At 35.6% G+C, this 14377-nt stretch overlaps 1 protein-coding gene across 3 annotated transcripts; it reads right to left on the bottom strand.

Moving 5' to 3' along the window:
- Window positions 1–1157: 1157 nt before the first annotated feature.
- Window positions 1158–11880, bottom strand: LOC6576364 (sodium-dependent nutrient amino acid transporter 1). 3 transcript variants are annotated; one of them, XM_002002319.4, is made up of 7 exons: window positions 11233–11880; window positions 6577–6672; window positions 6150–6462; window positions 4582–4846; window positions 2202–2943; window positions 1592–1868; window positions 1158–1512 (listed from the first exon to the last, which is right to left on the bottom strand). In XM_002002319.4, exons 2-7 carry the CDS (start codon window positions 6649–6651, stop codon window positions 1268–1270), a joined length of 1917 nt encoding a protein of 638 aa, XP_002002355.2. In that variant the 5' UTR covers window positions 6652–6672; window positions 11233–11880; the 3' UTR covers window positions 1158–1267. The 3 variants fall into 3 exon arrangements, with proteins under 3 accessions (XP_002002355.2, XP_015020623.1, XP_015020622.1); XM_015165137.3 differs by lacking the exon at window positions 4582–4846 and adding an exon at window positions 3067–3304; XM_015165136.3 differs by lacking the exons at window positions 6150–6462; window positions 6577–6672; window positions 11233–11880 and adding an exon at window positions 3067–3304 and having other exon boundaries at window positions 4582–4668.
- Window positions 11881–14377: the final 2497 nt, after the last annotated feature.

The following is a 14377-nucleotide window of genomic DNA, read 5'->3' as shown; positions in this document are numbered from 1 at the left end:
ATTTCTTTATAAAAATTACAAGCGAGAGAGAGAGAGGGAGAGACTTATAGAGTGAGTGTGTGGGAGCGAGTGAGTGCGACATATATATGACAACGTGCCGCGAAAATTAATCCATTTGCTGTGACAATGACTTTTATGCGGTTTTGCAGCAACACGGCCGCCATCCGGAATCCCGGACTCGGGCGCTCGCTCGTTCGACGCCCCAGCCAGGAAGCCGGACAGTTGCAAAAAGTCAAGCCGCAAGCCAAATGCGGGCGCATAGAGGCCACCAAATAAAACAAGAAAAAAAGAAGAAGAAAAACGAAAGAAAAAAAAAACAAAGTTGTTTTCGCTTAACAATGCCGCGACATGTAAATATTTGGTGACATTTATAAAAAAAAAAAAGAAGAAGAAGAAAAGCTCCCCATCGGTGCTGGCGCCCGTGTCCGTGTCCGGGTCCGGGTCCGAGTCCGGCGTGTCCTTATCAAAGCAATTATCTCTAAGATGGCGTCGTCCGCTGCAAAGTATTTTGGCTCTTCACAGTCTTTGTTTTGCCAGTTGGAAAACGTAACGGAGACAAAGTATACAGCATTTCTCTTGATTTTCATTCTCTTGCCCAAATTCCAAATTGTCAATGTGATGGTCAATTTGTGGCCAGCAGCGAGGAGTGTAAAAATGTCCAGAGGGTGGAAGCGAGGTGTCTCGGAGCTACGAAAAATACTTGTGGTCCAAATAAAACGCAGCTGATTAGAGCAGAAAACTGAAGACCTAACTGAGCTTGCAAGATTAATATAAGTTTGAGTAGATAACTGAGCATGAGATAATGTTTTCAGCAGAGATTTGAAAGGGGCAATATCTTTATGGAAGAGCTGGAATGTTTAATAATTAATAACAGTAATTATAATATGGGAGAACAAATTATTTCTTGGGAACATGAAGTCTTTCCCTGGAACTTGGTTTTTCAATATAATAAACTACATATATTTAATGTAAAATAGCTAAATTTATATATTATTAAATATTTATTTCTTGAAATTTAAATTTAAATTGCGTAAAAAACATATATGCTTATAAATCCTACTTTCTCAAATTATGATATATAGTAACAAAAAAAAAAAAAAAAAAATAAATAAAAATAAAATAGAAATGAATAAATAAAACCAAAAAATAATTTTTTTTTTTAAATTCGTCACATTTAATTCGTACACTTACAAATAGAATATATCAAATAGTTTACACACATATATATATACACATCTTAAAGTAGACATCTTCAGAGATCTGAAACTCAGCCCATGATATTTTGCTTAATGCTGGCCCAGAAGCCTTGTCCTCGCTTGGGCATTAGCTCGTGTTCGATTTGCTTATTGTACTGCTCCCGCAGCAGCGGATCGGAGGGTCCCCAGTTCTTCTTGGGCCTGAAGGCGCCGCAGATCTTCTCGCCCAGCGTATTGCCAGGCTCCCGAATGATGGCGACGAGCATCCAAAGTGGCAGCTGTATAACGCCAAAGGCTGTGATGGACCAGCCAATGCCTGAGAGACAGAAGAGAGGAAGGAAGGAGATGATGATGAATTGAATATTAGTTATTGAGGCAATTATCTGAGGACTTACCATAAGCCCAGGCTGGATACGCTTGATTATTGTAGATGAGCGGCTCATAGGTCGCATAGAAGTAGATCAGAATAATGGTCATGATGAGTGGGGTAAAGATGCCCCAGCATAGCCGCCAATAGAGTCCAACCTTTCTGCCCAGCATGAACTCAATGTCCTTGCACAAACGATCCGTGCCATAGATCCAGCCAATCGTATAGAGCTCTGCAATGCCCAGCACCAAGGCGATCATTGAAGCGCCAAAGAAGTCCACCAATGTGAGCATATACTGACCGCCCTGTAGAGAAGGAATTGATATAAATTAAAAAAATAAAAATTAAAAATAAATAATATATAGAAAAATAAAATATGGAAAAATTATATATATGAATTTAATATATGAAAAAAAAAATTATAAATTATATATAGAAATTATATATAAATTATATATAGAAATTTAATATATAAATAAAAATAAATATATAAATATAAAAATACAAAAAATATTATACAATTATTTTCTTTACATATTAAAAAAAAAATATATATATATGTATATATAAATTAGGATATAGAATATCTTTATATACAAAATGAATAGAAAAATTTATATGTAAATTCCATGTCTTACCGGTGTTATGTACATCAGTCCAATGAAGAAGCTGACGACGGCTATGAGCAGCGAGCATTGCCACTGCTTGAAGTTGGGAAAACGATCGCGAATGGCGGTCACTGTACAGGATGTCATCGCTATGTTCGAGCCGATGCCCAGCACGAAGAGCATGAGGAAGAAGAGCACGGAGAAGATTTGCGGCAGCTGCTTGAACTTGGCTATGGCATCCGGATAGGAAATGAAGGCCAAGCCGGCGCCACCTTTGACCACCTTGCCAATGTCATCGGTGCCAATTTCGTGGGCCAAGTGGCCCAGAATGCCAAAGATCGTGAAGCCCGCCAGGAGCGAGGTGGCTGTGTCCAAGGCGGTCACAATGGTCGCATCCCGGTGCACATTGTGACCGAATTTATTGTACGACGCGTACATGATGATGTTGCCAAAGCAAACGGACAGCGAGTAGAAGCACTGGGTGACCGCCGCGTACCACACCTTCGGATCCAGGATCTTGCCCCAATTGGGCTTGATGAAGTAGTAGATGCCGTCCAGCGAGCCGGGCAGGGTGACGGCGCGTATCAGCAGGACGCCCATGATGACGTACGGGAAGAGGGCCAGGAAATAGGACGCCTTGCCGGAGCTCTTCACGCCGCGTCGTATGATCAGAAAGACGCACAGCCAGGACACGAACAGGCCAATGACCAGGTCCCAGTTGGGCAGGCCAATGCCATCGGCTATCTGGTCCTTCTCACGCAGCACCTCCTTGCTAAGGAATTTAACGGGAAACCACATTAGATTCTGGAGCTTGAGAAACAACGGAAAAATGTCAACATGCATGGCCAACACCCCTCGGAAGACTTATGCCCATAACTAAACCCGAAGCACTTACACATAGTACAGCTCCGAGCTGGATATAATGCGATCTGTATTATTTAGTGTCCCATTCGGTTCATCGCTTGGCTCGCTGGGCGCTGCATTGATACAGTTCTTGCCCCATTCGTCACGGCACGTTGCCCATGGCAACGGACTGTGGAACGAATCGACGAAATATCGACAAAATATGGCAACCAGTGAGGCGTAGTAAGTGCTTAGCATGAACACCTGAAATGCCTGGCCGATGCCAACACCTTAATGATGATATATATTTATTGGAAAGAGTTAATCACAATTTCGATAGATGCCAGAGGTTAGGTCAGTTACATTATTATTATTATGATTATGATTTGATGATATGCTTGCGATAAATGTCGATATTAGTTGAGCGAAACAAAATGTAAATCATTCGACTTTAATTGAAAAAAAAGTTACTAAATTCTCTTAGTTGTAAGTTATAAGAAATTTGAAAATTAGGAATTAATTTAAAGAGGTCATAAGTATATCTTAATTAAAATTAAATTAAGCGTTAGCTTACGATTAATTCAATTAAAAATACAACGGGGTCAATGGACGCACTAACAAGTATTAAATCATTTTCTTGGGAGTGCCCCAATTGAAGATACTCTGAACTCTGTGACGAGCTGAAAATCTCTTTTTCTCTTTCTTTCTTCTTCTTCATAGAAAACTAGTTTAGAAAACGTATTTGTTGAATAATTCTTCGTTTAGTCTAGCTTCTGTGATTTATAAGATCGCTGTACTTATATGAACGGACATGGCTACAACTATATAAAATGTAAAGTCTACCACGCTTCTGTCCGTTTACATATTATTTTATAGAACGTATATACTCTGATATCCGCTATAAAGCCTTATAGGAGGTGGTCTATATAACTCGCTAATGAATTATGGCTGAACAGAGAGGGTATTGATCTATAAACTATATCTACTACGTAATATTTAGTACCCATATCTCATATCTCATCTCATAAATCATATCTCATATATTACATCTCATATCTCATGTCTTATATCTAATATCTCATATCTGACATATCTCATACCTGATATCAAAAATCAAATATCTAATATCTTAACATTAATCATAATTTGATTTGCATTCGAAAGATGTTGATGCACAGACGCCAGTCTTCGGTCTCTTGTCTCAACCGTTAGATTGCTAATTGAAGTGGCCTTGCAACATGTCGCCTATCGTTTGGCTGTTGCAATCGTCTAGGGGCTATTGCAGCATCCTAACCTCCAATACCGTTAATTGCTGTCAATTTAGGCGCCACAGAGGGGAACAACTCGGGTGTCATACTAGGGACTCATTCAATTAACGTCAATAAAGCGAGCATTGAACGGCCATAAACTTGAATCTGGCATTGAATGCCAGAGTGTGTGTCCTCTGTGATAAGATTACCCGAAAAGGCTGATAAAACCCAACAACCAACCAAACCAACACAGCAACAACAACAAGCCATAACAACTACTACTACAACAACACCACAAAGGTAGAAAAGCCACTTACAGAAAATACAGCTCGGCGGATGCAACGCGCTGCCGATGCGTCCCAATCATATTTAAGCTGGAGTTAGCGCCAAAGCTGGAAATGGCGCTGGAGCTGATGTTGCCCTGGCTGGAGGCCACGCAGAGCGCACCCCATTCGGCCTGGCACTCGGACCAGGGCAACGGATTACGGAACGAGTCGTAAAAATAGTTAAGTGTTATGCCCATTATGCCGACGTAGTAGGTGGTCACCAGCGATATGGATATCACCTGTCCAATGCCAACGCCTGGAGATTCGATTATGATACGATAATGGTAAAAATATTATGTATATGATATATGGATTATGAATGAAAATTGGGAATAGCTGTGCATTACGAGAGAGAGAGATAGATAGAGAGAGAGAGAGAGAGAGAGAGAGAGAGAGAGAGAGAGAGAGAGAGCGAGAGAGAGAGACAGAGAGAGAGAGAGAGAGAATCTTCTGATAGGCAACGGATACTGAAAAGTTAGTAGTCTATGGAATGGGAAGATAGAGAAGGAGTCTACATGTTCGACGAACAGTTTATAAAAGTACATATATATATTTTTTAAATCATCCTATATCGAGCAATTATATATGAAAGTAGTAGGAAATTGGTTTATTATTGAAACTATTTGTTCCTTTCATTTTGATAAACGACAATATATTCTCTATATGAAATGCACAGCTATTCCTAATAAATATTACCATATTCGGATGCTATTCTTATGCACTTGCAGCTTGTAGGAATATAGTTGATACGTTTTCATATATGTTTTCATATGATTTAACAATATATTTCTAATATTTTTTCTAAATTCTGGTTATTTTTCTGTTTTTTTTTTTTTTTTTTTTTTTAAGTTTTTAAACTCCGTTAAAAAAAATTGTACTGCTATTTTTATTGCTTCTTGCTTTATTTTTATTACAATTTGTGCTTTTTGCTTTTTTGTTATTTTTGTCCACTCTATATTGTTTCATTTTTTTTATTTAAAAACATTCCTATATAAACATAGTTATACATATTAGATATACATAGTTAGCTTTAACATATTTATATAAATTGTCTAAAAAGGTAAGTTTTTAATTTTTGAACAAAATGTAAAATATTCAACAATATTTTATTTAATATTATTAATTTCAGATACGTTTTCCATTCCATTTTGTATTTAAATTTTTTTAAACAATATGAAAAAAAATAAATAAATAAATTGTTTAGCAAAAAAAAAATTCCGATAGGCTCACAAAAAATGATTGATATGTTCATTTAATTGATTTAGTTCTGCTAAAATATTTAATTTTATTGATATAAATTGATCAATTTAGACATGATCTACGCATGTTTACATATCATATTGGAATCTAAAATAAAAATATTCAACATTCCCCTTTAAATGAAAATCACAAGCAATTTAATCAAATGAAATATATATATCCAAAAACTTTCATGCCTAAACTCTTTATATCTTTCTCTCTCTAGTACATTCCACTTTTGACTGCAAGTGCATAGAGACTTCGACTTGTGGCACTTCGGGCATATAGTGCTCGCCATAATTTCGAAAGTTTTCGCTTACCTTTCATAGCCGGGCACAAATCGAATACCTTCACGGAGCCGCGACTCGAAAACTGTCCAATTACCATTTCCAGATAGTAAATCGGCTTGCCAATTAGGAATAGCACAATGAGATAGGGTATTAGAAAAGCCCCGCCCCCATTATCCAGTGCCGTGAACGGGAAGCGCCACACATTGCCCAAGCCCACAGACATTGCAATGCAGGACATCAGGAACTCCACGCCTTTGCCCCATGTAGCGCGCTCGCCCTGCCGCCCGCCCGTCGATTTGTCAGCTTCCTGTTCGTCCTCTGTTGTCGTCTCTGCTGGCAGTGACTATGCGTGTGAGTGTGTGTGTGTGGGTGGGTGCAGTGGAGTGCATGTGTGCGAATCGAGCGATTAGTTTATAGGTCATTTGAAATTTTCGGCCATAGATTTTGGTACACTTACCGACATGGCCAATGTGCTGGTGGTGCTATTGCCATCGTCGCCCACAAAGCCTGGATTTCGTTGCGACGTTTTCATTGTGAAATCTGCGCACTGGCACTGTGTGGATAGAAGAGACAACGTGAGAGTTTCAGGTGTTCTATGAGCTATGGTTGTGCAATTAACACTGACTGTTGGATTCTGATAGTGGGACAAGCCATAAAACTGACAATCAGATAAAGTAAGAGACTTTTAGACTTTTAAGATAAAAACTGAATTTGCTGGGATAGATGGATGCTTTGATCGACTAATCGATGACCTGTACCTTTGCTTCTGGAATACTTGCAAATTTTAAACTAGGTTTTTGCAAGGCCAAAAAGTTGCTTTAGACATAAGGCAGAAGACAGCCAGTTAAAGTAGAAACAGTATACCTTAATACTAAAAAATTCTATCTATCAAAAGAAGAATTTGTGAGAGATTTCATACACTTATAAGATAAGTAACATAAATGTATGTATACAAAAATCAATAGAAATAGATAGCATTAAAATTAAAATTCAAGCTCAGTTTCGTTGTATTTAAAGGTATTCCTTAATTCATTATTAATTTAATTTCATAAAATTTTATGAATGAATGTCTGCCTGTCTCTCTCTGTGTCTGTCTCTCCCATTCTTCGCCTGTTGCTCTCTCTCTATCTCTCTATCTCTCTCTCTCTTTCTCACCATATCTGCTTGTTGTTCTCTCTCTGTCTCGGTCTCTAACTCTCTCTTTCCATTGATCTCTCTGTTACTGTCTCTCTCTTTCTCTGCACCTCACAATATAATACGCATAAAAATATAAGATTATTTTCGATATTTTCTCAAGCAAAGCCCTTGCACACCCAACTTATGTTGGGTATTCAAAATGATGTCAGTTCCACGAGCTAGAATAGATTGCGACTATTTTAAGATAAAAATCGTAGACAACTTTATATTTGCGAGTCAGCCGAGCGAGTAGAGCGAGCTATACTACTTATAAGCAAAAGAGATAAACTATAAGGAATGATTATATATGTATATATTGCATTATATGTATATGTATACATATTACATATATATATATATATATATATAGACACATACAATGTGGTTTTATTGATCCATTTTGTATTGAAGCAGACCCGACTTTTACAGTTCATTTGCTTTGGGTAAGAACAATTGTTTAATGGACTCAACTAATATCCCGATAAGATAGATGTCAGGAAATGTCAAATAAAATGCAAACAAATCAAAGTAAACACAAATTAGTGCACCTATTAAAATGCAATCACAGCTGATATCTTTTAAAGATGTCTAATACTGAAATTTAGTGTATTGTACGACACGCAAACAAACGCTTACCCCGCCCCCTCCATATGCACAGATAACAATCCCCAACAAGTTTGAATAGCTGTTGTGTTTATTCAACTCCACACCGAACCCATTGGAAGTTGGTAAGCGGGGCATATTGGTTTTAGTAATGTGAATGGAACGAGTTGAAGTAGTTGAGGTCAATTTAATTAAGTTAATAAATTTATAAATGTATATTTATTTATATACTTGTTCTGAATCACTAGCTGAACCTATTCGATCAATTCCATTATATGAATGTATTTACGAACATCTCTCAGATTTCAAATGCGTGACTCTTAAATTTCGCTGCTTAGGTTCTCCCTTACATGAAGAGTAGTTCACTTTTTTGAATAACTCTCTCGATGCAAGGCATCTGCTAGTCGAGCACTACCGTCCAGAGCACCCTCACCGGCATTTTTGTACTGTTCTTGATTTAATGACATAATGAAAAAAAAAAAACATTCTCTTACTTTGTATATTTGACGATTTGTTTAAACAATTTTCACGTCGTTTCATTTATGGCGATTATAAAGCGAATACTATTAATTTTATTTTTAACAGGGTTAACAGCTGTTTGACGTGTGCCAGACCTAACGGTACTCTAGCGAATCAGAAAATGTTGTCAAGATAATAAACTGGCTTTATATAGAACAGAACATCCACTTTTATGGAACATCATTATAAGACAGGTTTTGTTATCAAGAGAAATAAGTTTACTATCTGATAATGTTATTACTGTTATATTATACTAAGAAAACTTTCCCTGAACTAAAAGTGAATAGCACTACTAAAGAGAATAGTCTTCTTTTCGCTCAAAGATTTAAGCTTCATTTATCCATAAAATGTGGCCTTGCACTTAATTCAAGCACAATTAAATATAAATTTAATTTAATATTTATAGCTCTGTGTACTTGACAAATGTTTTAATTCTAAACACAATACGAAGAGCACTTCTTAACATCTCTACCCAGTCTGAATGTCAAATAAAAATAAAATAAAAATGCAAATATAATTTCTGAGAAAGAGCGAAATTCCCACAATTTGGTATCAATTATAAATAGATCTTGCCCATTTCTTGTTGGGTCAATGCTCGGAAATTACAAAATAATTTGTATGATTATTTAATATATGTAATTTATTTAATAAGCCAATGATAGCTCACAAATTCAAGCACTGAATTAACAAATTTCTACGGCTGAACAAAAAGCAACAAATTAACAAAAGCAACAAAAAAAAAGTACCGAAAATAAGCCTCATGCTGTGTTAAAAAAACAGGTTTTTCATGCTGCTTAAGTAAAATGATCTTTCTTTTGTTTATTTTTATTTATTCATTTTATTTATTTATTTTTTTTTTTTAAAAACATAGCCAACATCAGGTGATGAGTCAACATTGTAGTTGGCTAAAAATTATGTTAAAATAATGACTGAAGTACTATGCTTCAAGAGATTCTAGAAACGATCTGACATCAGTGTTCGGCATACGAAAGCAGTTGAGAGCGGTTTCAACTAGTTATTCAGCTGAAGACTTGAAAGTTGTTTTCGGGCAACTCTTCTGGAAAACGGATACAGTCGACAAACTATAAGTATTTAAAGTTCTTCAAGTATCAATTCAACTCTTGACTATTTCATTTAATTATTCAATCAATTTTTGCTGCTCATTCAAACTCTGCTACAGCTTCATTCATTCAAATATTCCACTTCTATACATCAGCATCTTGCCTTTGTTAATGTTATTATCGATTTTTTATTTAAATTCCACTTCATATTTGACAGATACATTATTGAAGGTCTTCCCCTTTGCCAACCGCCCCACAAACCAAGTCAACTGACGCTTGCTCGTCTTATAAAGCGCCCGATATCCCATCCGCTGCATTGGTATGCAAAAACGTGTTTCATATCGTGCTTGTTACGCACCTCGCCAAAAAAAAAAAAAAAAAAAAAAAAAAAAACACACACACACACAAAAAATCGAGATACAAATACAAATATTAATGAGCCACTTGAATACATTGCGTATACGTCACAAATCAAATAGATTTAAGACAAGACAACAAACAAAAACAAGCAGGGAAAAAATTAATACAAATGTTAACTAAAAATATTAAATAAAATTGACTTGAAAGCCGAAATTCAAATACTCTTACTAAATAAAAAAAATAATAATAAATAAAAAAAAATCAATAATAATAAAGAATGAATAATGATAAAGAATAATAAGAAAGAATAAATGAATAATATAAGAAAAAAAAGGAAATACAAAAAAATTAATTACAAATAAAAAAAATTAATGTATATAAAAATTAAATATTTTATATAAAAACCAAACTTAAATCTATTTTAAATTAAATTAAAACAAAGAAGCTTACAACTTAAAAAAAATTCATATATTTATATATTAATAATATATGTATAAATATTAATAATATATTATTAATAATATATTAATAAAGTAGTTTATTATTAATTTGAATATATATATGTATGTTTACATAAATGCCTTTATATTTTAATCTCAATGTAGATGAGCTCAGGCTAATTTACATTTGCTTGGGTTTGGCTTGCCTTTATCAGAATTCATAACATTTTAAGGAAATCGTTAAAAAAAAAAAATACATAAAAATTCAGTTTTTATTTGCTTATATTTGCTTAAATTTTGCAGCTGTGACTCACAATGGAAACAAAGAACTTTTTTATTTAAAACAAAAATTGCTTCAACACATTTGAAATTTCATTTTTTACGCTTTCCGCGTTTTCATTAAATTTTAAAGCCAACAGTGAATTCTTTTTCAGGTTTATTGAATCTAGTAATATCTTTTCAAAGGGGAAGTGTAAACAGATTTAGGCAAATAGACAGTGTCAAAACATCTTCAACTTTTGATCAATATTGACCGACTGAGGTAAGGTAGCAGAAAAAGTAGTATCAGGCGAGGAGTGATAGAAGTAGTAACAGAATTACTAGGAGTGGCAATACTAGTGATAGTAATTGTAGTTACTTTAATAGTAGTTTTAGTAATAGTAGTAAAATACTAGTTCCATTTCTCTATATATCTCCCCTATAGCTACAATCCGTTGACAATTGACAACTCGCCTCACTGACGCTTCAGATTAGCCCTAACTAAAACAAGTTAATGCTCGACTTTTCTGCTGCAACAGTCAACACTGTCTGTCCCTGAGCTTCAAACGGAATACCTCTGTTTCTGTCTCTATCTCTATTTCTGTCTCTGTCTCAGTCTCAGTCTCAGCCTCAACTAGTCACGCGCTTGCGCAGCTGCGTGCTGCAATGAGCCATTGAGAACTTGCTGGGCTTTACCTGGGCTTTAACAGTTCAATGTGTAATTGATATTGTTATTGCTGTTGTTGTTGCTGCTGCAGTTGTTGCTGTTGCAGTTGTTGTTGTTGTTGTTGTTGCTTGTGTAGTGCCTGCTGCCAAAAGCTTCCGCTGCTTGACTTTTTCAGTTGTCTGCGTTTTCTTCTGCTTCTTCTTCTTCTGCAATTAAGCTTATGCTTATTTACAGTTGTTGTTGTTGCTGCTGTTGCTGTTGTAACTTTTGCTGTTGCGAGTTGTAACTGCTTTGAGCCGGTCAAAACAACAACAAAAACAAAACAAAAACCACTTGGCTTTACTCGAATTCAACTTTTAACATTTGGCCCGCGGCTTTCAAGGCTTCAACTTTAACACTCAACTGTTTCTTATATAAACTTTATATATATATTCATATATATGTATATCTTTTCTTTGTACTTATTTCGGCTAATTGCTATAATTGCTAATTATTTATTGCACTTTATGAATCACTGTTCTACTGCTTCTTCTCTTAGGTACTTCCTAGGTGGGCGATTGCAAACGCGTACGATCGAAACCGAAATTTTTGACGACAAGCAGCAGAACGAAAAACCCGTTAGTTTTTAAATTGTGCCGTTAAGTGAGACGACGATCGCTTGGGCAAAGCGCCAGCAGCCAACTGATTGAGCCAAGGCGCAGCTCGGAGGGTTTTATGGCGAACTTGACTTCAACGGCGCACAGTGGGCACAGTTGGCCGAAAATGTTGGCAAAAACTGAATTGGTTTTCATAGAAGAGGTTTTGATGTGGGTAGAAAAAAAAAAGTGGAAAAGTCAGAATAAATATACTTTAATAATTATTTATTTATTTATTAAAAAAAAAAAAGAAAAAAAAGAAAGAGAGAGTTCTCAGTGAGAGTTAACAGACGTGTTTACTATTGTGCTCTTCAATTATTCTTGTTTTCTTAGTTAATTATTTTTATTAAATTTCACATAATTGCGGTTCGGTTGTATATAGCAAATATCTATATTATCCTGTGCAAGGTTTGATCCGTTGTTCACTGCGTTTTTAATAATTTGCTTTTTTAATTTGTGAAGCTTTGTGTGCAGTGTCGGTTCATTAGTTTCATTATTTGCATTTTTGCTTTAGTGTTTCTATTTGTTGGCGCTCTCCCCAGTTCACTCTTTCTAAGTTTGTGTGAGTGTGTGCATAAGTTGCTCTCTTGAATCTTTGATTTTTGTGGTGTGCAAGTATACTCTCTCGCTGAGGACTTTTGATCTGCTCCGTAACGGCTGTTTTTGTTGTTGACTCGCTCTCTCAACATATATTTTCGTTGCGCTCTGTAACGGCTGTTTGTTGTTGGACTCGCTCTCAACACATTTATACCTCTCTTTGTTGTGACATTTCTGTTTACATTCAGTAATTTTGTGATCTATCCCGATTGCCAATATGAGTTGCTGCAAAAAAGCTTGCACTTTCAGGCAAACAGTTGATTCTGCACAAGCGCAATTTATAAGTTGCTGGCTGTGTGATAACATGATGCATACTAAGTGTGCAGGTCTTACTGGGCGTGAATATGACAAGATTATGTCTACTACTAAAGCTGGTAGTGGAGGCATACGCTGGTCTTGTCCGATTTGTTTGGAAAAACAAATAAACTTTTCTAAAATGTATAGTGCTGTGAGGTCTCAGTTTTTAAAACTGAAGAAGATTTCTATGCAGTTGACCAGTGACATGGCTGCTGCTGAGGAAATCTTATATCAGTACGGCTTTGAAAGTCCTCTCTCTCAATTGGATACTCCTTTGTTGTCGGTAACTCCTTCTGTAATAGTACCGTCACCTAATTCGCTTGCTCCTCCCTCACCTTGCGCTTCTGTTTTGTCGTCGGCTCCCAATTCTCTAGATCCTCCTTCACCTTGTCCCATATCTGTTTCTCCTATTGAGGCTTCTATTGAAACTCAAGCCCCTGTCCCAAATTTGGATGCTACTTCTATTGTTGCTCAAACAATGAGTGTCAATAAGTCAGCCTCTCATAGCATTACCTTATCTGTTGTCTCTCCTAGAAAGCAAGTTTTCTTATCTAGGCTTTCATCTGACACTACCATTGAGGCAGTATCGGCTTTTATCTCAAATAAGATTCCGGTTAATGTTTTTATATCGAAGTTTAGTTTCGCGACACCGCGTGAAATTGCTTCGTTCAAAATCAATGTGCCTGTAGAACACTTTAAAACCCTTTGTGACCCTAATTTCTGGCCACCTCATGTAGTTGTTCATGAATTTAAACCCAAAAATCGTAACAGATCGATGCCTATTTCAGTAAATTTACCTTCGGTGCAATCTTCATCAAACGTTGTACCAAAAAACTAAATTACTTACAAACCTCTTCTCAGCTGTCCCTAATAATATTTAAAAAATTTTTGGTCACAATTTTATTGAAAATCATTAAAATATACATATGTAAAAAAAAAAAAAAAAAAAAAAAAAAAACAAATAAATGAGCTAGTCTTTTATATAAGATAAACAATACATACAAAACAACTATTTCTAAGAACTTTTAATCCGAGATGGCTCATTATTATAATATCTAGAATATTTTTATAATGTCATCCATCATTAACTGAAAACACTTGATTTTCTTTTCTTTTATTTTATTTATTTATTATTTATTATTATTTTTTTTTTTTTTTTTCTCCCACTTATTTGCCGCAGTTCCGTTCCCACTGTGCTTTGCGTCGCCAAGCCTTTTTGGGTTGGCTTAAGTACTACAGGCAGAGCGAGCCACAAAATATAGGTGAAAGCTTTGTCTACAGAGCAACAGCTTATGTGGGTTTGTGACGCGACTAAACTGATCTGTTATCGAAGACAGTTTTTCGGCGGCTGTAAAATGATTATCTTAAAATGGTGGGTGACTCGGATAACTGATCTTATACTGACCTCATGCTTAGAGAGTAGTTTGAGAGCAATTGGCTTGGGTAATAAACTGAGAAAACTTATTAGATTATTATAAATATTTAAGATGTCAATAATATAATAATTAAACAAAGTTAAGTATGTGCAGAGCCAGATTTAGATTCTTAGCAAGGCTGGTTTAAGGTTTTATATCTTACAGAAAAACGAAATTGTGAAAATATGATTAGTAACTGTTGTATTTTCAAATCTATCTACATATCTATC

This window comes from Drosophila mojavensis, unplaced genomic scaffold (assembly GCF_018153725.1).
Source record: "Drosophila mojavensis isolate 15081-1352.22 unplaced genomic scaffold, ASM1815372v1 contig_36, whole genome shotgun sequence".
Lineage (NCBI taxonomy): Eukaryota > Metazoa > Arthropoda > Insecta > Diptera > Drosophilidae > Drosophila > Drosophila mojavensis.
This window is presented reverse-complemented; position numbering and strand designations above follow the sequence as displayed.